The 25,591-nt window shown below is 49.1% G+C and overlaps 1 protein-coding gene across 2 annotated transcripts in view; it reads left to right on the forward strand.

Annotated features, from left to right (window-relative positions):
- LOC143826957 (serotriflin-like) overlaps positions 1 to 11,890 on the forward strand; it is a 42,055-nt gene extending 30,165 nt beyond the window's left edge. For both annotated transcript variants that reach the window (XM_077316010.1, XM_077316000.1), the window contains 2 exons: positions 1,676 to 1,764; positions 11,107 to 11,890. In XM_077316010.1, the coding sequence (XP_077172125.1) occupies positions 1,676 to 1,764; positions 11,107 to 11,234 (217 nt within the window). In that variant the 3' untranslated portion in view covers positions 11,235 to 11,890. The remainder of the gene's footprint in view (positions 1 to 1,675; positions 1,765 to 11,106) is intronic.
- The last annotated feature ends 13,701 nt before the right edge of the window (positions 11,891 to 25,591 follow it).

Raw genomic sequence — 25,591 nt, forward strand, 5'->3', positions numbered from 1 at the left:
CTGTCGTATAAGACTACTTTCCCCCCCTGAAAAACATGCCTCCAAGTGGGGGGGTCGTCCTATATGCCGGGTGCACTTCAGTTGGGATAGACTGAGCTGTCCATAGTGGCCTCCCGATGCCCGCCCACCTCATTCTACATATTATCCAATATTGCGCGGTATCCAGCGCGGCCGCAGCGGTTCATCAGCGAGGCTGCGGCGAGCATCAGCAGCGAGACAGGGGTGCCAGCCTTTTCGGCATGATTGGCTCGTTCTGCTCGGCGGGAAGCAGCGGCGCTCCGGACTGCCCCTTGTCTATGCAGAGCTCGCACATGCGCACTTGCACACTAGTGCCGGTCATAGGGAGATGCAGGGGCGGGCCGGAGGCGCTGCGGTCGCACTGTAGCCATACAATTGTGACAATGACAGGTACTGTAATGTAACAAACTCTATATTTTGAGTGGAAATGTTGGGGGGGTCGTCTTATACACCGGCAAATATGGTATATGAAATAAAAATAATAATATTTATGAATCACCCTGTTTGTGAGTCTCAAGAGAACCGTATTTTGAAACTATACTATAATAGTACAGGTTTTTGTGCCCGACAGGTGCTAGGCTAGGAATACCTTTTCAGCATTTTTTTTTTAAAGTACACATTGATGGTCCCCGAGTTTCAGCAAGCCTTTTTGGTGGTCCCAGTAGACTGGGTTGCCATCCTGTAGGTGGTCCTCTAGATCTCCCTCTAATACAGCTGATCTCCAGTCAGCAGAGGCCAGTTCTCCTGGAGAACATTGCATCCCCCAAAATCTCTAGATGTCTCCCACCTAAAACTGACAGCTTAGAACTGGATGTGTCCAAAAGGACATCACCGTGTTGGTAACAGGACGGAAGAGACCAACCAAGATGATTAAAGGGGGAGGCTGAAGAGACTCGGATTATACAGTTTATGGGGGGAGGTTGAGGGGGGCCATGATAGGCCATGAGGCAAACCAGGGCTGCTACATAAGATGTTTGTTTCACTTACACGCAAGAATCTGATTCTCACACTAATTCTGTTCAAGGTTTTGGTTTTAACCTTCAAGGCACTTTGCGGTCTGGGACCCACATATCTGAGGGACCACCTGTTGCCCTATGCCCCACACAGTGTTGTTGGTCATTCCCGGCCCCAGAGAAGTCTTTTGGCCTTGACCAGGGCCAGGGCTTTTTTGATCCTGGCCCCTACCTGGTGGAATGACCTCCTGGAAGAGCTGCGTGCCCTGTGGGAGCTACCGGCTTTCTGCAGGGCCTGTAAGACAGAACTCTTCTGCCAGGTCTATGGTTGAGTCTGGTGCAGGAAGAAGATCTGGCTGCACCCCCCCCCCCCCCCCCGAAGACAGATTTGGAACATCTTGGACGATGGCTGGCAGATACAGGCCTCTGCTGCCCAGTGGCAAGCGCTCCGTTAAGGGAGTTTGATGTGTTTTTAATGGGGTTTTATTGATGTGGGATGTATGTTGTAATCCACCACAAGCCGGCATGCTGAGAGTGGTGGGTAATAAATGATAAATGATAAATGATAAATACTAAATACTAAATAATGTCAAAATGCAACTGATTTCTGTCACTACTATGATGTTAAGCTGTCAAAGTATTGCTTCATGGCCTCTTCTCTACCTTTCATTAACTGTACTTGGATAATTGTTCTGTCATTTCAGAGGGAACTTGGATCATGAAATAGCAAAACCTTACAAAAGTGGCCAATCTTGTGGAGACTGCCGTAAGAAGTGTGATAATAAGCTCTGCAGTAAGTTATCAGCAATGCAGATAATCTCTGCTGGATAATTATAAGCCTTTTGCAAACAAGGTTGCCAACTCTGGTTTGGGAAATTCCTGGAGAGTTTGGGGAGGGCGGAGTTTGGGATGGGAGGGACCCCAGCCAGATGCCCTACAATTCCCACTTCAAAGCAGCCATTTTCCTTTTTTAAAATTAATTTGTTCTTTAAAAAATTAGAGAACAAATGGAGGGGGGGGGGAAGAGTCAATGTTTAGCCACTAATAATTACAAAACACAGAAGAAAATGAGTCTATATAAAGTAGAGAAGACAAATATAATGCAAGTGGTGGCAGATCTATACGTAAATCTCTATAAAAGGTTTCCAAATATCTAATAATAATAAAAATAATTTTCTTTAGATCTGTCAGGATGACAGACTTGAAATAAACACTTCTCTTGAAATAAGAACGTTGGTTTATTCAAAGCAGCTCTTCCCGCCCTTCCCTGGCTAAGTTAAAACATTCTATAAAACAAATTATTTATACACCATATGCATAATTTAGGTTTTAAAATTTTAAGGTTGCCTTCCTTTATAATAAACATCTGCTGGGGGGGGGGAACCGATCAAGCAGTGGGAGGGAGGGGGGCAGGGACATCCTACAGGGGCGTCATTGTCAGTTTGATAATGTCACTCCCAGGGGATACTCAGAAGTGTCATTGGTAGCTCTAGGAATTGCTGGAAACTCTATAATTTTAGAAGAGTTGGGCTGATTCTGCACTTACTTTGTTTTTTTCCATTGTTCATCCTGCTGAATTCTGATCAATTTGAACCCAGGTCTGCTTCCCCCCCCCCCAACTTGAAACAAAAAGTGTGCAGCATTTGATTGGGAAGGGTATATATGAAGTCCAGCTAGCATTATTATTTCTTCTCATTTGACTGCCAGTGGAGAAGTGCAGCATGAAGCGGCTCATCTCTTTCTTTCCTTAACGAGCAGCGGTGGAGTTTGGGGGAGCTGAGCGGAACGGCGCCAACAGCAGCCTCTCAGAGAACGAGGCAAATCTCTGCTGAGAGAAGTGTGGGATTCTGGAGGCAGTCACTTTAAATCAGATTCCAAAAGGGGGGCAAAAATAAATCTTGGGAGGAAAGTTTTGCAACTGGGAACCAGGAAGTCTTTGAAGTGGCACCCAGCCAATCAGGGACAGACTGCTTCTCTACCTCAGTGGCTTAATCAGTTGAGTTATATCCATTCCTGGATATTGCAGGGGAAAGGTGAGGTCACCGCAGCTCAATCATGCATGTTGCAGAGGGAAAATTTAAAGCTCCCAAAATCAAAATGGAAATTGAATTCAGTGTAGACGAAGGGGATCTATTTGGATTGGGGGTGGATAAAAAGCCAAAGTGCCCAACCCTATTCCCAATCTCCAGCTAGGGATGGGAGATATTCTACTATTACAGCTGATTATAGCTCTCCCCAGATTCTATTCCCAAACTCTAGGAATTTTACAACCCAGAATTGGCCATCTCCCATTTCTACTTAGAAAAAGGGCTGTGCTTCATATACAGAAAGGAAAGGCTTATGGTTCTGAAACAAATTCAAATCAAAATGGGAATCCTCAGATTGCTGAAATCTGAGATCTACTGTTATAGACCAATTATATAAAATACTAGAAATTAAGCCCGCTGTGGAAGAAATACAGCGGGCGCTAGTGGATGGGGAGACAGACTGTAGGAAAGGAAGGAAGAAGAGGAAAGGAGGTATGAGAGGGAGAAAGGAGGGCAAGGGGTGGAAGAAGGGATGGATAGAAGGGAGAAAGCAAGGAAGGCAGGAAGTATAGAATCATAGAATCATAGAATCATAGAATCATAGAGTTGGAAGGGGTCATACAGGCCATCTAGTCCAACCCCCTGCTCAACGCAGGATTAGCCCTAAGCATCCTAAAGCATCCAAGAAAAGTGTGTATCCAACCTTTGCTTGAAGACTGCCAGTGAGGGGGAGCTCACCACCTCCTTAGGCAGCCTATTCCACTGCTGAACTACTCTGACTGTGAAAATTTTTTTCCTGATATCTAGCCTATATCGTTGTACTTGAAGTTTAAACCCATTACTGCGTGTCCTCTCCTCTGCAGCCAACAGAGACAGCATCCTGCCCTCCTCCAAGTGACAACCTTTCAAATACTTAAAGAGGGCTATCATGTCCCCTCTCAACCTCCTTTTCTCCAGGCTGAACATTCCCAAGTCCCTCAATCTATCTTCATAGGGCTTAGTTCCTTGGCCCCAGATCATCTTCGTCGCTCTCCTCTGTACCCTTTCAATTTTATCTATGTCCTTCTTGAAGTGAGGCCTCCAGAACTGCACACAGTACTCCAAGTGTGGTCTGACCAGTGCGGTATACAATGGGACTATGACATCTTGTGATTTTGATGTGATGCCTCTGTTGATACAGCCCAAAATGGCATTTGCCTTTTTTACCGCTGCATCACACTGCCTGCTCATGTTTCGTTTACAATCCACAAGTACCCCAAGGTCTCGTTCACACACAGTGTTACCTAGAAGCGTATCCCTCATCCAGTAGGCATGCTTTTCATTTTTCTGACCCAGATGCAGAACTTTACACTTATCTTTATTAAATTGCATCTTGTTCTCATTTGCCCATTTTTCCATTGTGTTCAGATCTCGTTGAACTCTGTCTCTATCTTCCGGAGTATTTGCCAGTCCTCCCAATTTGGTGTCATCTGCAAACTTGATGAGTAGTCCCTCCACCCCCTCATCTAGATCATTAATAAATATGTTAAAAAGTACCGGGCCAAGCACTGAGCCCTGAGGTACCCCGCTACTCACCTCAGTCCAGTCTGATGAAACACCATTGACAACAACTCTTTGAGTGCGGTTCTCTAACCAATTCCCTATCTACCTGACTATCTGAAAATCCAGATTGCAGTCCTTCAATTTATCCATCAGAACATCATGGGGAACCTTGCCAAAAGCTTTACTAAAATCCAAGTAAATGACATCAACCAAATTTCCCCGATCCAGCAAACCTGTTACTTGGTCAAAAATGGAAACCAGGTTGGTCTGGCAAGACCTGTTGGAGACAAATCCATGCTGACTTCCTTGGATCACCAAATTGTCCTCCAGATGTTTGCAGATCGCTCCCTTTAATATCTGCTCCATTATCTTCCCCACAACAGAGGTCAGACTCACTGGTCTGTAGTTTCCCGGGTCATCCTTCCTCCCTTTTTTGAAGATCGGAATAACATTTGCTCTCTTCCAGTCCTCTGGGACATCTCCAGTCCTTAAAGAGGTTCCGAAGATGATGGACAAGGGCTGTGCAAGTTCTCTGGAAAGTTCTTTGAGTACTCTCGGGTGCATTTCATCCGGACCAGGGGATTTGAACTCATCCAGTGCAGCTAAATGCCTCTCGACAACCTCTCTATCCATGTTAACCTGCCACCCAGACACTGTCCTTTGGCTATGGCCATCTCTAGATGTGCCTAACCCCTTTGACCTGTGGGAAAAAACAGATGTAAAATAAGCACTAAGCCTTTCTGCTTTCTCTGCATCTTCCGTTAGAGTTTGTCCATCCGCACCCAACAGTGGGCCTATTGCCTCCTTTACTTTACATTTGCTCCTCACATAACTGAAAAATCTTTTCTTGTTACAATGGGCTTCCCTGGCCAATCTTATCTCACTCTCAGCTTTGGCCTTTCTTATGATTGATCTACAGTGCCTAGTAACCTGTAGGTAGTCTTCTTTAGAGCTCTGTCCTTCCCTCCAGTTCCTGAACATTTTCCTTTTCTTTCTTAGTTCCTCTTGAAGTTCTCTGTTCATCCAAATAGGCTTCTTAGAGCTCCTGCAGTCTTTTCATCTTTATGGGATAGTCATTGATTGAGCACGCAATAGCTCTTGTTTGAGTAGCACCCACCCTTCACATGCTCCCTTCCCTTCCAGCATTCTCGTCCATGGTATGACACTCATCACGTCTCTGAGTTTATTAAAGTTTGCCCTACGAAAATCCAACATCCGCGTCTGGCTACAAGCTTCCTTGGCTCCCCATCTCAAAAGGAATTCTATGAGGACATGGTCACTTTCCCCTAGCGTCCCCACCTCCTTCACCTCATCCACCAACTCTTGCCTGTTGGTCAGTATTAAGTCCAGTATGGCTGAACCTCTTGTGGGTTCATCTACCATTTGATAAATGAAATTGTCAGCCAGGCAGGTCAGAAACTTGCATGACTGAGGACGCTTTGCAGAGTTTGTTTCCCAGCACACATCTGGGAAATTGAAGTCACCGATGATGACAAGGTCCTGCCGCTTGGATATTTTCTCAAGCTGCTCACAAAGTGCAGCATCCACATCCTCTCGTTGGTCAGGCGGTCGGTAGCAGACACCAACCACCATACTGTTTGTTTTCCCCTCGCTTATTTTCACCCAGATGCTTTCCACTGTAGATATGCTCTCCACTAGAATTTCCTGACAGGTAAGCCCTTTCCTCACATACAGTGCCACTCCTCCACCTCTTCGATCTATTCTGTTTTTTCTGAACAGTTCATATCCATCCACCATTACATTCCAATCATGAGAATCATTGCACCAAGTTTCTGTGATGAGACAGGAAGTAAAGGAGAGAGACAGGAAGCAAGTGAGAGGGCGAGACAGAGAGACAGGGAGGAGATGGAGAAACAGAGGTAGTCAGGAAGTCAGAAGGAAGAAAGGAAGGCAGGCAGAGAGGTAGGTGAAAGGGTGTGTGTGAAGGGTGGGGGGGAATCGTGAGTGGGGCGAATCGGGAGGTGGAGGTGGCAAGGGAAGAGGGGTGTAGAGAGGGGTGTGTGCGTGGGTGTGTGGGGTGGGGGAAGGGATGGGACAGCATGGTGGGAGGGTGGCTGTGTGTGCGTGTGTGTGTCTGTGGGGGCGGAGAAGCGACGGTGGGGCAATCGCGGGGGGTGGCCAGGGGGGTTTGGCTGGTGAGGCTGTGTGTGTCCGTGTCTGTGGGGGCGGGGAAGCGGCGGCAGGGTGATCGCAGGGGGGGGCGGCCAGGGGGGTTTGGCTGGTGAGGCTGTATGTGTGTTTTGTGTCTGGGTGTGGGGAAGTGGCAGCGGCGCGATGAGCTCGGGCAGGAAAGGAGCAGGGACGCGCGTCTGCGATGTGGTGTCCCTGCTCCTTTCGCAAGGGCGAAGGGAAGCCAGCGGGAGTACTCACCGTTAAGGCTGCTTCTCCTTGTGTGTGGTGAGTCCCCAGCTGGGCAAGGCGAGGCTGGGCCAAGCAGCCAGTGGGGAGCTGCGAGAAGCCACTTGGCCCTGGAGTGACACTCGGAGGGCCCAATCAGGAGACGCTTCACGGCTCCTGATTGGGCCCTCTGGGTTTTTATCCCAGACAGAGCCTGCCCTTTCTCCTCCCCCTTAGGGCTTACTCTTTTATTTATTCCGCTCCGCAGGAGCGGTTAAAGAGGGGTAAAGCCTGTTGTATCCAGGGATACAATGGGTGCTAAAGTTTGGGGGTGGTAAGAGGAAGGGGATGGTTGTCCTGCATTGAAGGGTATGGGGATGAAGGAGTGTTTTGTTCTCTCCCCATAATAGACACCCTGTGATAGAGGTGGGACTGAGAGAGCTCTGAGAGAACTGGAACTTATCACCCAGCAGGCCTCAATTGTCTCAAAGCAGTTTACAACCGTCTTCCCTCCCTCTCCCCATAGCAGACTCCCCGTGAGGTAGGTAGGGCTGAGAGAACTCTGAGAGAACTGAGAAAGGTCCACAGCCACCCAGCAGGCCTCAGGTGTCTCAAAGCAGTTTCCAATACTTCCTCTCTCCATAACAGACTTCCTGTGAGGGTGGTAGGGCTGAGAGAACTCTGAGAGAACTGGAAAGGTCCACAACCACCCAGCAGGTGTCTCAAAGCAGTTTCCAATACTTCCCTTCCTCTCTCCATAACAGACTTCCTGTGAGGGTGGTAGGGCTGAGAGAGCTCGGAGAGAACTGGGGCCATCCCAAGGTCACCTGACTGACTACCTGTGGGGAATCAAACCTAGCTCTCCAGCTTAGAGGCTGTTGTTCTTTAACTGTTACCCCACTATGGCTCCAATGCTATAGTTGCTTTTCTCCCTCCCCCAGCTGTTCCATCCTGCCAAAATAGGTCCAATATTAAAATCTTTGGCAAGGAATCTTCAAGTCACCCCCAACCGGAGGGATTTCTCCTCAGAATTCCCACAGTACACAGAGGACGGGCCTTAAAGGCCCGGCTGATTGGCTGACTCTGGCTGACCCTCTGATTGGCTGATTCTCCTTTGCCCACATTCTCATTGGCTCTCGTTGCCATCTGTTACATGGAGCCTCTTTGAGACCAAGTTCCAGGGTTTCAAAGGCCCCTTCAAGCTTCTTAGGGCCATGTTGTGGATGGACCATTTTTATTCTGTGGAGCCCGCTTCTTTGGGTGGCTCCTTGCTGGGCAGACCTTCTGTGTAGGAGATATGAAGAAATTAGACCCCAGAAAGTTCAAGGGGATGTGAAGGGCCAGAAGTACAGAGAATGGGGATTATGAAAAGTCCATATTTTATCAGGAAAGTCCATGTTTTGTCTGGAAAAGTGCTGAGAATGTTTGCTAAGTTATTCACAAAACTTGCTGACATCTTTGGTAGAACAGCGTTGGACCCCTAATGGCCAATCAGACCTGGTTTGTGCTTGCAGAACTGAGGCGGGAGAGCCCTGAGAGAAGAGAATAGATTAGACCGGCCCAAGCCAAAGGGCCCCCATGCAACCCTGGCAGTCTACTCAGCAGGCACTCGTCAGCTCAGTCAGTAGGCTGAGGCAAAGTGAGTGAAGTTCTTGGACGCGACAATTAATGGTAGGAGATGCAGCCTGAATCGGTGGCCAGCCATTGGGTGGCTGGCTACTCAGGTGACAGGATGACACAGACAGGAACCTTCATTGGCCCTTAAATTGTGAGGCCCAAAAGGTCATTAGGCCTTTTATTATAGTTATGGCACTTTATTATAGTTATGGCACTTTGAATTCTCTAGGGCAGGGGTGGCCAAACTGTGGCTCTCTAGATGTCCATGGACTACAATTCCCACAAACCCCTGCCAGTGCTCATGGAAATTGTAGTCCATGGGTACCTGGAGAGCTATAGTTTGGCCACTACTGACCTAGTACAACTAGTACAACCCTCATCTAATACAACCACACCTGAGTGGTACAACTACAAAATGGCTGTTTCAGGAGGCAGGGCCAACCACAAAATGTCAGGGATTAAGGCTATGTAGAATTCTTGATAACGTTTAACATTTGGGCAGAAGCTCTGTTTATGCTTTTTCAAATGAACATATTGTTTAAAGTATTTTCTTGCGTATACAAAAAATATTCTTAAGTTGCTTTTGGTTCCTGTGCCTCATTGAAGCTATACCTCATGGATCCAAGGTAAAGCATTTACTGCACTCTCTCAAGGTGTGCTAAGTATGGAACCTTATGCAGTGGGGGAAAGGGCAATCTTCCTTTCTAAGTTGTTGGGTGACTTTTGCCATTGTTTCCAGGCAGGTTTGTTATGTCTGGGAAAGTGCAGAAGTAATTGGGCCCACAGTCAGATCCACAACAGGTTTTGGTAGCAGAGGGTAGGATCTGGTGTGGGCATCTCTTCCACCGCCAAAAACCATAAAACGAATATTGTTTTACTTTTTTCACAACAACTAAGAACCATACCCAATTCTTCAGATTACAGGTTACTGCTCTTAACCACTACACCAAGCTGGCTCTAGGGAATAAATTCCATTATTTGGTATCACCACAAAGTAGGCCATATTTTGAATATGTGCAGAATAAATCTTCCTTGGATTCACATCCCTAAGACCGTTTATGCACTGGAGGTTTCATGCTGTGCTGCAGGCTGGAGTTTTAGTCATGGCAGGTTGCCCCACCTCTTCCTGTACTCACATGGGAGAGCATTTGGCCTGGTGCACCTCATCCTCCCCTGATTTGTGCTCCTGCACAGGAGCTGGGGCAGTGAAGTTCCCAGTGCATAAACGGTCCAGGTGAGGATCCAAGTACTCAAGAAGATCATGGTTGGAGATGGGCTAGATGGTCAGCGTGGTGGGTTAAGAACAGCTGCCTCTAATCTTGAGAACTGAGTTCAATTCTCCACTTCTCCACATGCAGCTAGCTGGGTGACTTTGGGCTAGTCACAGTTCTCGTTGGCTGTTCTTGCAGAGTGATTCTGTTAGAGTCCTCTCCGTCCCACCTAATTCACAGAGGGGTCTGTTGTAGGGAGAGGAAGGGAAAGGTGTCAAGCTGCTGTAAGACTCTTCCAGGTAGTGAAAAGCTGGGCATACAAACCCAGCTCATCTTCTTGGCCATGTGAATCCTTGTATCAGCACTATCAATCAAGAAATGTAGCTAGAGTAATATCCGGTCATACGGCATTGTCAATTCACTTTTTTAAATGTATGGTCTGCAGCCTTCTATATGATTTCAAGCTTTGAATATTGTTTTAAGATCTTCCAGGATAACAGGTGGCCAGTATATCTTTTGGCCTGAAAATCAGCCTGAATTTATTTGTTTTATTATTTATTTTATTATATTACTAGTATCACAGCCCATTTTAAAAATGGGCTTTGAAAGGGGTGGCAGGAAGGAGGGCACTTGCCGAGGGAGAAGATTTCTCACTCCAAAATAGGATGCAAAACCACCTGTCATCCTCACGTGCTTATTTACCTCGCCTGCAAGGGGTGGTGCAGCAGTTGTTGGTCCTCCCACAGGAAGGAGGAAAGAAGGTGCCAGGAATGAAAATGCAGAAGCTGCTGCCCCCGCCGCAAATGTGAGAGAGCCAGAGGAGCCCTAAAGCAGGGATAGTCAACCTGTGGTCCTCCAGATGTTCATGGACTACAATTCCCATGAGCCCCTGCCAACAAATCCCCGCTCCCCCACATGCAGCCAGCTAGGTGACCTTAGGCTCGCCACGGTGCTGATAAAACTGTTCTGACCGAGCAGGAATATCAGGGCTCTCTCAGCCTCACCCACCCCACAGGGTGTCTGTTGTGGGGAGAGGCAAGGTAAGCCGCTTTGAGACTCCTTCGGGTAGAGAAAAGCGGCATATAAGAACTGCTTCTTCTTCTTCTTCCTTGGTCAGAACAGCTTTATCATGGCTGTGATGAGCCCACGGTCACCCAGCTGGTGGCCACATGTGGAGCAGCAGGGAATCAAACCTGGCTTGCCAGATTAGAAGCTGCCGCTCTTAACCACTACACCACGCTGGCTCTCTCCAAACTGACTATTCTTGGAATGGGTTGTAGCATTATGGAAACAATATGCTGAGCACATCAGAATAGAATGTAATAAAATCAAGAATGTTTTTCTGCATTACATGTCTAACTTTAATTTGGTTCCTTCTAGCCAATCCGTGCAAGTATGCGAATAAGTCCATGAGATGCAATTTAATAAAAGAGCAGTTCTCCTGCAAAAATCGTGTGGTAAAGAAGGAATGCAAAGCCAGCTGTTTTTGCAAAAAGTCAATTGTGTAATATGTACATAAACACTGCAGCATCAGTCAGGATATAACTGCTATTGGAAGAGGTCAGAAATTTACCATGAAAAAGAGGCTCCCAATTCCACCCCCATAACACTGGTCAAATGCTAGCCTTTCATTTACTGAGGCAAAATAGAACACTGCTAAAAGTTATTTACCAAGATGGGAAGAGAAATTTGCTAAGCCATCAGTTCACGTAATTAAACAAACAAACAAACAAACAAACAAACTGCTAAGCATTTAATACTGGAAAATGCTTGTTATTCCCTCTGACTACCAAATTTACTTTATTATTTTATTATTATTATTTTTCGATTTATTCCCCGCCACTCCCTGACCGGCTCATGGTGTACTAAAACCCCAGTTCTGGTTACAATGAATGTGTTCTGTGCAGTAAATTAATCTTGAATATTGTAACTAGACTTTTTTGGGGGGGTTATTTCTGGTTGTAAGTGCTCCTGGCATTAGTTTTGAACTGTTGTATTCTTCTCTGGCATCAACCTGAGTTTTCCTACTTAAAAAAAAAGGAAATAACTGTAAGAACCCTTAATGTTAGGCATCTATTCCTGAGTTTCATTTGGAGACCTTATTGTACATTTCAGTTGCTGAAGTAAAAGCAACCTTGCAAAATAAATGCATTTTTAAAGGTTACTGATGTTCACTCATCTTTGTTCTTAAGTCTTTACCATTTTGGAGGGAATCAACCACAGTTAAAATCAGGTAGCTAATTGTACACAGATTGCACAGATAGCATGGTGAGCATGAATTCCATACCAAAGAACCAATCTGATTCCCTTGCCATGCATCCAGGGCACAGAACACTGCCAGCATATTTTCTCACTTTTTCTACTGAACAATATTTTGTGCCCACCTTCCCCCTCCACCCAGGGAAGCCTAATGAAATCAGGGTATCATAGGTACCATCACTGGAAGTATCTGGCTATGTTTAGCAAGCAGTATCAACTCGCAAGGAGTGCTTATGGTGAATTTGCGAACATATGGTCCTTTGCTGCACTGGATCATATATAGTGCAGAGTGTTACCCTACTGGTGTCCCTCCCCCAGCCCACAGTGCAAGGGCTGGGGCCTTCATCGCCCTTTGTAAGACCTCTGGAGAGGTTTAGCAGATGGTCACCCACTTTACCCCCTTTCAGTTTTTGATGTGGAACATCTACTGCTGCACTCCCTCAAACAGATATGTAGGCAGATGCAACGTCCATTATCCCAGCTTAGCGAGAATGCCAATGGATGCCCGACAGCAGCACTGGTAGTGCCAGAGCAGTGAGCTCGTTCCTCTCGCGCCACTGCCACTGCCGGTCTTCCAAGGGCGCTTCCACCATCCAAGGAGCAGGAGCAGTCACGGGAGACGGGGGGGGGGGGCGCGGCAGCAAGCCCCCCTCAGTGCGGGCCCCGGCCATAGAGGCAGTGCCAGCCAGTGCATCCAGGAGCCACACACGCAAGTAGGGAAAGGGGGTGAGGGGTGGAAGGGAGGAGGGAGTGGGCAGAGGACAAGGATTCTTGCCCCTTATGTAGATGTTCCATAAGGGAAAAGAATCCTTGTTGGTTGATTTGTTGGGATGACATGGGGGACCATTGGTGAACCTTTCATTAGAGTCAGCTACCTCAGTGATCCCCAACCTTTTTCAGGCTGGGGACCAGTGGCAGCAGGGAGGGCGATTGCCCGACCGCGCATGCGCACTCAAAACATGCAATGTGCATGTGCGGCCAGGCTGCACATGCACGCATGCGCCATGTACGGCCAAAAACATGCATGCGCTGCACTTTTACGCATCCGTGAAAGTGCTGCGCATGCACATTTCGACCGTGCATGGTGCATGCACGCATGCGCGGCCCTAATTCCCTCTCCCCCCCTCCCACAGTAAGAAGCTTGCCGGGCCGTAAGCTTGCGGCCTGGGAAGTTTCTTACTGCGGGGGGGGGGGGGGAAGTTTGCCAATGATGGGCCTAGAAGGAGTGGGAAGGGGGGGAAAGTTGAGAAAGTCTCATCTGAAGGTTAACCCTAAGGTCCAGTTATGAGATTGAACGGGGGTGTCAAGCTTGAAGAGAACTCACAACAGGCTTCTTAATTAAAGAAAGCTTTATTGGAAATTACTACAAGGCATAGGACTGCAAAGTCAAATCTGACTAGAGTACAGATTTGCCTCAGCTTATCAATACATTTCTCCCGCCCAAAATTTGACAGTTCCCAGGGGAGGGGAGCAAGAGGAAAACCACATGTGTAAAGAAAGCAGACATATATTCTCATAGCCTTGGGAAGGTGACAACAAACCCAGGCTCTGCCGAGAGGCTTCAAACAAGAGATAAGGTTATCACAACAAGTTGTTAGAACTAGCAGGAATACATGACCTGGGACAGTCAGGCGCCTAACAATATAAAACCATATAACTGACATGGAGGAACTCAAGCTAATTTATGACAGGAATTCTACAATCCTGACATCCCTCCGCACTAAAAAGAACTCCCCCTCCCTCAACCTGCGTCTACGGGACGGGGGCAATCAGGGAAAGCTCAGTGGAAAGCCCTAAGGAGGCGGGGCGCTTTCACATTTTCTGCCGCCACCCATTCTCTTTCCCCAGACGGAAAATCTTTCCAATCCACCAAATATTGGAGGTGGCCCTTGCGTATACGAGAGTCCAATATTTGATTGACATCGTAGTGGGTGTCTTTATCGATGTAGATCGGCACCGGCGTGGACAGGGGGGGGTGCCAATCATCCGGAACCGGAGCTCTTCGCAGCAGGCTGGAATGAAAAACCGGATGCACATTCCTGTAAGTTTTTGGCAGGGACAACTCCACCGTCACAGCATTGATCAATTTTACAATTGGAAAGGGCCCCACGTATTTAGGACCCAGCTTCTTGGACTTCTGTTGACAGCGTAGGTTTTTAGTGGATAGATAAACAAGGTCCCCCACCTTCCAGGCAGGAGCAGGCGACCGTTTCTTGTCAGCTTGCTGTTTATAAGCCTGTTTAGCAGTCTTAAGACTGGAGACAATGTCAGGCCAGCCTGCACTGATGGATGCAGACCACTTGGTGACTTCAGGGGCTTCGTTAGATTTCAACTCCCAAGTGGGGGCTGCCACTAAGTCGGTCCCATACACTACTTTGAATGGGGATACCCCTGTGGAAGCATGTGCCCCATTGTTATAAGCGAATTCAGCAAGCGGCAGAAGCGCCACCCAGTTATCTTGCTGGTGGTTGATGAAACAGCGCAGGTACTGTTCCAGGATTTGGTTCACTCTTTCAGTCTGGCCATTAGATTCAGGGTGATAGCCTGAAGTCAAAGCTTGCTCTACCCCCAACAACCTCAGGAGCTCCCGCCAGAACTTGGCAACGAACTATGGCCCCCGGTCTGTGAGCAGACGCCTCGGGATCCCATGTAGGCGTATTACGTGGTTTACAAACATGGAGGCTAATTTGGCCGCTGAGGGCAAGCCTGCACACGGGATGAAATGGGCTTGTTTTGAAAACGCATCTACTACCACCCAGATCACTGATTTGCCCTGGCTAGGCGGTAAGTCTGTAATAAAGTCCATGGTGACATCAGACCAAGGGCGAGAAGGGGTGGGTAGGGGCTGTAACAACCCCTTCTTCTTTCCCCCCGCAGGCTTGGAAACCAGGCAAGTGGGGCACCCCTGCACATATTTTTCCACGTCGGTCCGTAGCGTTGGCCACCAATAATGTCTCCTGACCAGGTGCAGAGTTTTCACACACCCAAAATGCCCGGCAGTCTTGGCATCATGACAAAGTTTCAAAACGTCCCCTCGCGCTTTAGCCGGGACATAAAGCCGTTCTCCTTTGAAAAACAAGCCCCCCTTCTCGCTCAAGTCGGGGCGGAGGGAGGCAAACTCAGAGTCTTGAAGCACCTCCCTCTGTACCCACCCTCCCGGGATTGAGTGTCCCGCCTTAGATTGACTGCGCGTCACTGCGGCCATTCCCAGTTGGGCGGGGGTGAACACCGTGTCCACCAATGGGTCGCGTTTGCTGTTGTACTGGGGTAGGCGGGATAAGGCGTCCGCCAAAAAGTTCAGTTTGCCTGGCAGATGCTTGAGAGTAAAGTTGAAACGAGAGAAAAACTCCGCCCACCGCATTTGCTTGGCCGAAAGCGAGCGGGGCTGCTTCAGCGCCTGGAGATTCTTATGGTCTGTCCAAACCACGAAGGGGACGGCGGACCCCTCTAACCAATGCCTCCAGGTAGCCAGGGCTAGTTTTACTGCGGCGGCCTCCTTCTCCCAGATCGCCCAATTTCGTTCCGCCCCCGAGAATTTCTTAGACAAGTAAGCTAACGGGTGCAACTTCCCATCCTCCCCCTCCTGTAGGATTACGGCCCCCATTGCCACATCCGAGGAATCTACTTGCACGGTGAATTGCTTGTTTGGGTCAGCATGAGCCAGCACGGGCTCAGACGTGAACAGGAGCTTCAGCTTCTCGAAAGCCTCCTGACACTGGGGGGTCCATTGGAGCGGGGCGCTTGGCCGGCTTGCCGCTTTTCCCCCAGCCTTTGTTTTTAGTAAGTCAGTGAGAGGCAAGGCCACTTTAGCAAAATTGGGGATGAATGTCCTGTAAAAGTTTGCAAATCCTAAGAAACTTTGTAACTGCCGCCGGGTGCGGGGCGGTTCCCAAGACAGCAAGTCACGCACTTTGCCCGGGTCCATCTCAATTCCCGCCTGGGAAACCCAGAAGCCCAAAAATTCCACCGAATCCCGGTGAAACTCGCACTTGGAAAGTTTAGCGAACAATTGGTGCTTCCGCAGTCGGCGGAGCACTTCGCACACCAATTTTGCATGCTTCCCCACATCCTCTGAGTACACCAAAATATCATCAATGTACACCAACACCCCCTGATACAATAAATCATGCATAATTTCATTAATCATGTTCATGAACACGCCCGGAGCGCCGGCGAGGCCGAACGGCATGACAGTGTACTCAAATTGTCCCAAAAGGGTGTTAAAGGCAGTCAAGTATTCATGCCCCTTCTTTATCCGAACCCGGTAGTAGGCTTCCCTCAAGTCCAGCTTTGTAAAGACTCGTGCCTTCCCCAAATGCCCCAGCAAGTCCTTGATTAACGGCAAGGGGTAGGCATTACAGGTGGAAACTGCATTCAGCCCCCTGTAGTCGGTGCAGAGGCGCAGAGACCCGTCCTTCTTTTTCACAAAGAGGACTGGGGCCGCCAAAGGCGAAGTCGCCGGTCTGATAAATCCCCGGGCTAGGTTTTTGTCCAAGAACTCTCTAAGTTCTTTCATCTCCCTCGGGCTCATTGAATATAGTTTGGCTTTAGGGAGGGGTTCCCCCTTCTTTAACTCAATGGCACAGTCCGTTTTTCGGTGGGGTTGGAGTTGATCACACTCTGCCTCTGCAAACACATCTGCAAAGTCTTGATAATCCTGGGGGATGGTTCCCCCCCCACGGGAGAGAGCGCGGCCACGATCTGGCTAGGCTGGCTAGGCTGGGGCCGCACATGCTGCTTGCATCGGGGCGAGGAGAATTTCACCGCTCCCTTTTTCCACTTCACTGTGGGATCGTGCTCCCTCAACCAATCCAGCCCCAGGACACACGGGAATGCGGAGTGGGGTGCTACCAGGGGTTGAATTTGCTCCCAATGTTTTTCTACATCCAAGTCCATAGGGAGCATTTTGACCGTAGCCTCCCCCCCCGGGGCGCACTTCCCGTCCAGTTGGGTAATAGGTAGTGGCTCCTCCAAAGGCACCTTTCCCACCCCCAAAGTCTTGGCCAGATCTGGGCTCACCAAAGTCTGCGTGCACCCTGAGTCAACTATGCAACGAACCCCCACGCTGCGCCCCGACTCGGGCTCCGTGAGGGTCGCCGGCAAAAGAATCAGGGGAGAGTCACTCACCACTCGTTTGCCCCTTCCGGAGGCCTGCTGGCGGGGCAACTTTACAGCAGACCGTCTTCGTTTCCCGACTGCTCCCCGGATTGGCCGTCTTCATCCTGACCGCTACTATCCTCGGATTCTTCCACCACGGAGGCGACTCCAGCTGGCACCAGGAGGGACTTGGCACTTTTCTTCGGAGCCAGTTTCTTGGTAGAGGGTGCTTTGGCTGGGGTTCCTCCTGTAGACTTGGCACCGGACACCACCTTGGTGGGGCACTGCGCGAGGAAATGGCCAGCTTGGCCGCAGCCCAAGCACAGTCCCTTTTCCATGCGCCGGGTGCGCTCGCTCGGCTCCAACTTCGCGCGGGGCTTGACTTTCTTTGGAGTAGAAGTCTTCGCCCCCGTCTTGGTGGCGGCTCCTTGAAATTCGGCCGCTCTTTCCAGGCGGCTTTCCATCTCTCCCGCTAGTTGGACCCATCCTGCCACCGTGAGTGGGTCTTCCAGGAGGAGGCACTTGCTGGACAACTCTCCGGACAGGCCCCCGACGAATGCGTGCACTCGCTGGGGCTCGGTCCAGTCTGGTACTGCCGAGGACAGCTCCTTTAATTCCCTGGCGTACTCGACCACGGTCATCTTTCCTTGCTTCAGGGCTTTGAGTTTCTTCTCCGCGGTTTCCCTCTCGAATGGCTCTACGTACATGGAGCGCATGGTTCTCAGGAAGTGGTCGTAGTTACGAACGGCCCTCGGGTTGTAGCGATAGAGGTTCAAGAACCATTTTGACGCCTTCCCTTCCAGAGATTCTCCCACGAACTGAACGCGCTCCGCATCGTCATGAAAGGTAAATCCCATGTCCATCATGTAGGCTTGCAATTGCACCAGGAACGCCGGGAAGGTTGCCGGATCTCCTGAAAACTTGGCCTTAAATTTGTAGGAGATGGGGGGGCAGACGTCCTGGTCCCCAGTTCATCGGGACCACGGCTCCTCGACCTACGCCCCGACCGATTCCTGCCACTGCGCGTGCCACCGCCGCTGCTCGCTCCGCCAAAGCTGCTCGCACCGCCGCCGCTGCCTGTTCTGCCGCCGCCGCCGCCTCCGCTTCGGCCCGCTCGGCATCCACCTCTGCTCCTTCAGCTCCTCCGGCACCTCCCGCCGCTCCGGCGCCACCCGCGGCACCAGCTCCGCCGAGGTCGGCTTCCTCTTCCCGTTGCCGTCGTGCTGCCGCCCTCGCCTCCGCCAGGGCGATGGCTTCGGCGTCCGCTGCCGCCTGCATCGCCGCCTCTTCGCGTTCCCGCAGGGTGGGGAGCCCTTGCGTCGCTCGTCCTCCGGCCTCCCGGGCGTCCCCTTGCAGCTCGCGCAACAGACGTCGCGCTTCGCGCTGTTCCTCCGGATCCAACCGGCCCGAGACATCCTGCAGCCAAGTGGTCACCTTCTCCAATTTCTGCTGTAGGTCCCGCATGCCTCCGCCGGGCTCCGACCCGTAGCTGGGCATCCCCAGTTGATCCGGCCATTGCTCATCCCCCGTCAGGTGGTCGTACTTCGACAGCCTCCTACGTTCGGTGATGTGCTTTTCCAAGAATTCTGCATGCCCCGGAGTTGCCTCCGCAAGGGCTCGGAGCATGCCCGAGCTGTAAGGGCCCGCACCAGCCCCATCGCTCTGGGAGAGGTCCCAATCCAGGCCCTCTCCCGGTTCGGAAAAAAGGTTTTCTTCGCCCTGCATGTTGGCAGGTGAAAGGAGTGGTCAGATTTGACTTAATGTCAAGCTTGAAGAGAACTCACAACAGGCTTCTTAATTAAAGAAAGCTTTATTGGAAATTACTACAAGGCATAGGACTGCAAAGTCAAATCTGACTAGAGTACAGATTTGCCTCAGCTTATCAATACATTTCTCCCGCCCAAAACTTGACAGTTCCCAGGGGAGGGGGGCAAGAGGAAAACCACATGTGTAAAGAAAGCAGACATATATTCTCATAGCCTTGGGAAGGTGACAACAAACCCAGGCTCTGCCGAGAGGCTTCAAACAAGAGATAAGGTTATCACAACAAGTTGTTAGAACTAGCAGGAATACATGACCTGGGACAGTCAGGCGCCTAACAATATAAAACCATATAACTGACATGGAGGAACTCAAGCTAATTTATGACAGGAATTCTACAATCCTGACAGGGGGTCTTTGATCAGTTGTTCATATAATTTTCGGGTGAGGGAGGGCTTTTTAGGTCACTACCTGTGAAGCTTCTCCAGCTCCAGGTATACAATAAGTAAATTCAGTTTCTTTTACATCTTTTATATACCAGAAGGAACAACCATAACGGCTTCTAGATAAATCCCGTTTTCATTGGCTTCATCAGTGATTGAAACCTCCAATCCTCCAAAAACAGTTTGTAGTATCAAAGGTGGCAAAATCGTATTGGCTTTCCTTATATTACCATTTTAATATTTTAGTATCAATCGGCCATAGGCTCTCTAGGATACTGCGGGGAATGCTAGTCCAGTGGTCCACAACCTTTTTCAGGCTGTGGATCAGCGGCGGCGGGGAGGGCGATTGCCCGGCCGTGCATGCCACACATGCATGGTACTCCCATGCATGTGTGCATGCGTGGTCGGGTCATGCATGCACGTTTGCGGCCGCGCATGGCACAAACACGCATTCACGACCCAGCCGCACATGTGTGCATGCACGGGAGTGCTGCGCATGCACGTTTGCGGCCATGTATGGTGTGAACGTGCATGCTCAGCCGGGCACGGCCCTGCGGAGGCAGGGAGCCGCGGCCCAGTGCCAGGGCCTTTGCGGCTCGGCACTGGGCCACGGCCCTGTGGTTGGGGACCACCGTGCTTGTCAATGACCACTAGCATGGTGGGGAACATGACACCAGACCCGTAAATTTCCCTCTCCCCTCTACTGAGCAGAGCAGTTCACACCCTGAGCAGAAGAGAACCAATGTAAGCTTAAAATGGCCATGGGCAGTGCAAGTCCATGAGCAGCCCCCGATTGCTGCTGTGTGGAGCTTAGATAGCCCTGCATAGCATTGATACTCAGGGGCTCCAAAGCCATACGTGGCTCTTTGCTATCTAAGCACAATTGCCCAACGTGGTGCCTGTCTCACGTTTCAGAAAAGTGGGCAAGGCGCTTGCTTGCTGGGGCTAGTGTTGGCAAGTGGTTTCTATTTTGAAACAGCCATCACCAAAGAAACAGCCACAAACCTCATGGTAGGGATGGAAGTAAATGTGGCAGTCAGCTGATGGCCATTGCATATGTGGCTGTCCACACCTCGGAGAAGGAATGCCAGTGATCCGTAACATGGCTTATGGGGAGCAGCATTTAAACAGAGCAGGAAGATCACCATGGATTTCTGGTCATGACTTCCCGGAATTCTACATGGACTGCAGGGACGGGGTTCAAAGCAACCTGCTTGGAGAAATTAAGTTTTAACAAGCATGGTTCATTGGACCGCACTGCCACGTCCTTGGGTAATAGTCTTCTGTCATGCTTGGCTACAGCTGTGGCATTATTAGAGAGCATTCCGTGGAACTGTTTTTGAGGATTGTTGCTTATCAGGAAATTATCTGAATGTTCTGCATATTGTCCAGAAATGATAACTGAATGTCCATCTACCTCTCGTAAGTTCTTGTAAAAATTACTAGGTGGACTTAGGAAAGGAAAGCGGTATAAACTTACAAGATGCAGTAACAATAAGCAGGAATAATTTGCAACTTAAAGGGCTAACAAGTCTTTATTCCAAAATAGAATCATAGAATCATAGAGTTGGAAAGGGCCATACAGGCCATCTAGTCCAACCCCCTGCTCAACGCAGGATCAGCCCTAAGCATCCTAAAGCATCCAAGAAAAGTGTGCATCCAACCTTTGCTTGAAGACTGCCAGTGAGGGGGAGCTCACCACCTCCTTAGGCAGCCTATTCCACTGCTGAACTACTCAGACTGTGAAAATTTTTTTCCTGATATCTAGCCTATATCGTTGTACTTGAAGTTTAAACCCATTACTGCGTGTCCTCTCCTCTGCAGCCAACGGAAACAGCATCCTGCCCTCCTCCAAGTGACAACCTTTCAAATACTTAAAGAGGGCTATCATGTCCCCTCTCAACCTCCTTTTCTCCAGGCTGAACATTCCCAAGTCCCTCAACCTATCTTCATAGGGCTTGGTCCCTTGGCCCCAGATCATCTTCGTCGCTCTCCTCTGTACCCTTTCAATTTTATCTATGTCCTTCTTTAAGTGAGGCCTCCAGAACTGCACACAGGACTCCAGGTGTGGTCTGACCAGTGCTGTATACAATGAGACTATGACATCTTGTGATTTTGATGTGATGCCTCTATTGATACAGCCCAAAATGGCATTTGCCTTTTTTACCGCTGCATCACACTGCCTGCTCATGTTTAATTTACAATCCACAAGTACCCCAAGGTCTCGTTCACACACAGTGTTACCTAGAAGCATATCCCCCATCCAGTAGGTATGCTTTTCGTTTTTCTGACCCAGATGCAGAACTTTACACTTATCCTTATTAAATTGCATCTTGTTCTAATTTGCCCATTTTTCCATTGTGTTCAGATCTCGTTGAACTCTGTCTCTATCTTCTGGAGTATTTGCCAGTCCTCCCAATTTGGTGTCATCTGCAAACTTGATGAGTATTCCCTCCACTCCCTCATCTAGATCATTAATAAATACGTTAAAAAGTACCGGGCCGAGCCCTGAGCCCTGAGGTACCCTGCTACTCACCTCCCTCCAGTCTGATGAAACACCATTGACAACAACTCTTTGAGTGCGGTTCTCTAACCAATTCCCTATCCACCTAACTATCTGAAAATTCAGATTGCAGTCCTTCAATTTATCCATCATGGGAACCTTATCAAAAGCTTTACTAAAATCCAAGTAAACGACATCAACCGAATTTCCACGATCCAGAAAACCTGTCACTTAGTCAAAAAAGGAAACCAGGTTGGTCTGACAGGACCTGTTGGAAACAAATCCATGCTGACTTCCTTGGATCACCAAATTGTCCTCCAGATGTTTGCAGATAGCTCCCTTTAATATCTGCTCCATTATCTTCCCCACAACAGAGGTCAGACTCACTGGTCTGTAGTTTCCCAGGTCATCCTTCCTCCCTTTTTTGAAGATCGGAATAACGTTTGCTCTCTTCCAGTCCTCCGGGACATCTCCAGTCCTTAAAGAGATCCCGAAGATGATGGACAAGGGTTCTGCAAGTTCTCTGGAAAGAGCAGTCTCAGGTACATTTCATCCGGCCCAGGGGATTTGAACTCATCCAGTGCAGCTAAATGCCTCTCAACAACCTCTCTGTCCATGTCAACCTGCCACCCAGACACTACCTCTTAGTTACTGCCATCTCTAGATGTGCCTAAACCCTTTGACCTGTGGGAAAAAACAGATATAAAATAGGCACTGAGCCTTTCTGCTTTATCAGCATCCTCCGTTAGAGTTTGTCCATCCGCACCCAACAGTGGGCCTATTGCCTCCTTTACTTTACGTTTGCTCCTCACATAACTGAAAAATCTTTTCTTGTTACAATGGGCTTCCCTGGCCAATCTTAGCTCACTCTTAGCTTTGGCCTTTCTGATGATTGATCTACAGTGCCTAGTTACCTGTAGGTATTCTTCTTTAGAGCTCTGTCCTTCCCTCCATTTCCTGAGCATCTCCCTCTTCTTTCTTAGTTCTTCCTGAAGTTCTCTGTTCATCCAAATAGGCTTCTTAGAGCTCCTGCAGTGTTTTCATCTTTCTGGGATAGTCATTGATTGAGCATGCAATAGCTCTTCTTTGAGTAGCACATGCTCCCTTCCCTTCCAACATTCTCGTCTATGGTATGACACTCATCATGTCTCTGAGTTTATTAAAGTTTGCCCTAAGAAAATCCAACATCCACGTCTGGCTACAAGCTTCCTTGGCTCCCCATCTCAAAAGGTCAGAAAGTTGCAGGACTGAGGACGCTTCACAGAGTTTGTTTCCCAGCACACATCTGGGAAATTGAAGTCACCCATGACGACAAGGTCCTGCCGCTTGGATATTTCAAGCTGCTCACAGAGTGCAGCATCCACATCCTCTCGTTGGTCAGGTGGTCGGTAGCAGACACCAGCCACCACACTGTTTGTTTTCCCCTCACTTATTTTCACCCAGATGCTTTCCACTGTAGATATCCTCTCCTTCACTAGAATTTCCTGACAGGTGGGCCCTTTCCTCACATACAGTGCCACTCCTCCACCTCTTTGTTCTATTCTGTTTTTTCTGAACAGTTCATATCCATCCACTATTACATTCCATTCATGAGAATCATTCCACCAAGTGGAATGATAACCCTTTGGCCACTTGAACCCACTGTATCTTTACTAAGCAGATCACACAGTACATCCCAACCCAATCAAAGAATGAATCCATTTTCCTACAAGACTTGTGACAGTAACTTTGCTTTTTCAGACAAAGTATTGTTTACTAAGCCTGTGTGCTGCCAAACCCTCTCCAGTTCCCCCACTGCACAGAACTACTCCTTTGAGTCAACTGTCAGGAATTCTGACTTCTAAGTTGTAATTTGGCTACTTGTACAAGAGTCTGCTTGGTGAATTCCCTTGATGCACTTATAGTTGGTGCTTTTTACAGTAGGGGTCGTTAACCCCTGGTCTGAGGCCCGGTATCGGGCCGCAAAGGCCTCGGTACTGGGCAGCTCGCGGCTGCGCCTGCCTTCCCCCCCCCCGCGTAGTGAGAAGCTCACCAGGCCGTGAGTGAAGCGGCGGCCAAAGCGGCCACCAATGTGATTGCCAAAGTGGCCGCTTTGCTTGCGGATCGGCTAGTTACTCGCTGCGAGGAAGCGGAAGAGGCAGGTGCGGCCGCCGGCACACTGGCAGCCGCAAACGCACATGCGCAGAGCTGCCGTGCATGCGCATTTGCGCCCCTGCTGGCACAAACACACATATGCGGCAACTGCGTATGCGCGTTTGCATGCAGGTGCCGCACATGTGGGGCGCCCGGGGCGCCGGCTTCCCCCCACCCCCGGAGGCGGTCCTCAACCGCAGAAAGATTGGGGACCGCTGTTTTACAGAATTGGTGCAGAACATCCCACCAGGGGAATCTGGAGCTGGCCATGTGTTTGTGAAGAATGTTCAAGATATTTATAAATGTAGATTTTTCTGTGTCAGGCACTTCTTTTCAAAGTAGGAAGTGTTCCTGCTACATCTACGCCAGCACAGTTGAGGTTCAATTCCAGCTGCAGCTCTTTGAAAGACGCAAAAGCTAACCTTTCCTTTTACAAACTGCTATTGCATAGTAGCGCTTCTAAAATTTTGGTCTAAATGACCGTAGATTAATGATTTGATTTGAAAGACGCAAAGGAACCACGCTGGAAAGTTAATCAGGAAAGCCTTTATTGTAAGTGGCAAGACTGTTGTGGCCTGGATCAATGGTTCATATTTCCTACTTGCTTCCGCCTAATGATTTAAACTAAAATTGTAATTTAAAACTGCTGTGGGGAAGTGATTGGACTGGCAGCAGACTGTGGGGCTTGCTGGTGGGGGACTGTAGAGCAGGGGTGGCCAAACTGTATCTCGATACTGAAGATTGTAATCCTGTTTCTGGGTTGTTGCCCCCCCACCGGGAAATGCTTTTTCTGACCATAGTTCTGCTCTTCTCTAGGAGAGATGGGAGCCTAATAGGGTATCCAGCAGACTTATGGTTGTAATGTCTATCTGGGATGATTTGATCACGAATTTGAGATGAACTGGGGGGTGGGGAGAAGAGGAACATGGTGGAGTGTTAGGACCTTCATCTCCACAAGCAGGCTAAGCAGACCCAGGATTTGGGCACTGCAGATTGGCAGGAGGTGCATGAATTCCTCCCGCCCCATATTCCCCCAGCACTTCTTTGCTGGGTGGCACAACTGAAACTAGCAGGATTTGACAGGACCCATCAGGAAGTTGTGGCCGCCTGGGCATTGGAGCTGGACTCCACCTCCCCGACAAAGCTTTCCACTCCTTTCCTCTCTCCCCCCTTTCATAGAATCATAGAATCATAGAATCCCCTTCTCTTTTCTGTGCCACTTGCTGGTTCCATGGGGGGAAAACAGCAGAATAGCTGTGGGCTCAAGAAAACTGGGTAAGCCTCAGAGTTAGTCTTCATCCCTGCATGGTCTTCCAGCATTCTCAGACAGGCTCCAGGTTGCATAAACTCGATACTTCAAGCCCCTGCCAGCAACTGGAGCCAAGGCTGAGAGTGCTTAGATATCTAGATATTTTGTACACCTCCCCTTCTCCTTACCCTTTTCCTTTTCACTCCCTGTGTTCTCTTTAATTCTCAGATTCTGCACTTACTTTGTTTTTTTCCATTGTGGATCCTGCTGCATCCAGATTGATTTCTTCCTCCCCCCCCATTAAAACAGAAAAGTGTTCTGCACGAGGTTTAGGGAGGCTCAGAAGGAGAGTGGGGAGCCAAGCCCAGACAGAGTTTCTTTCTTTCTTTCTTTCTTTCTTTCTTTCTTTCTTTCTTTCTT

Source organism: Paroedura picta, chromosome 1 (genome assembly GCF_049243985.1).
Source record: "Paroedura picta isolate Pp20150507F chromosome 1, Ppicta_v3.0, whole genome shotgun sequence".
Taxonomy (NCBI): domain Eukaryota; kingdom Metazoa; phylum Chordata; class Lepidosauria; order Squamata; family Gekkonidae; genus Paroedura; species Paroedura picta.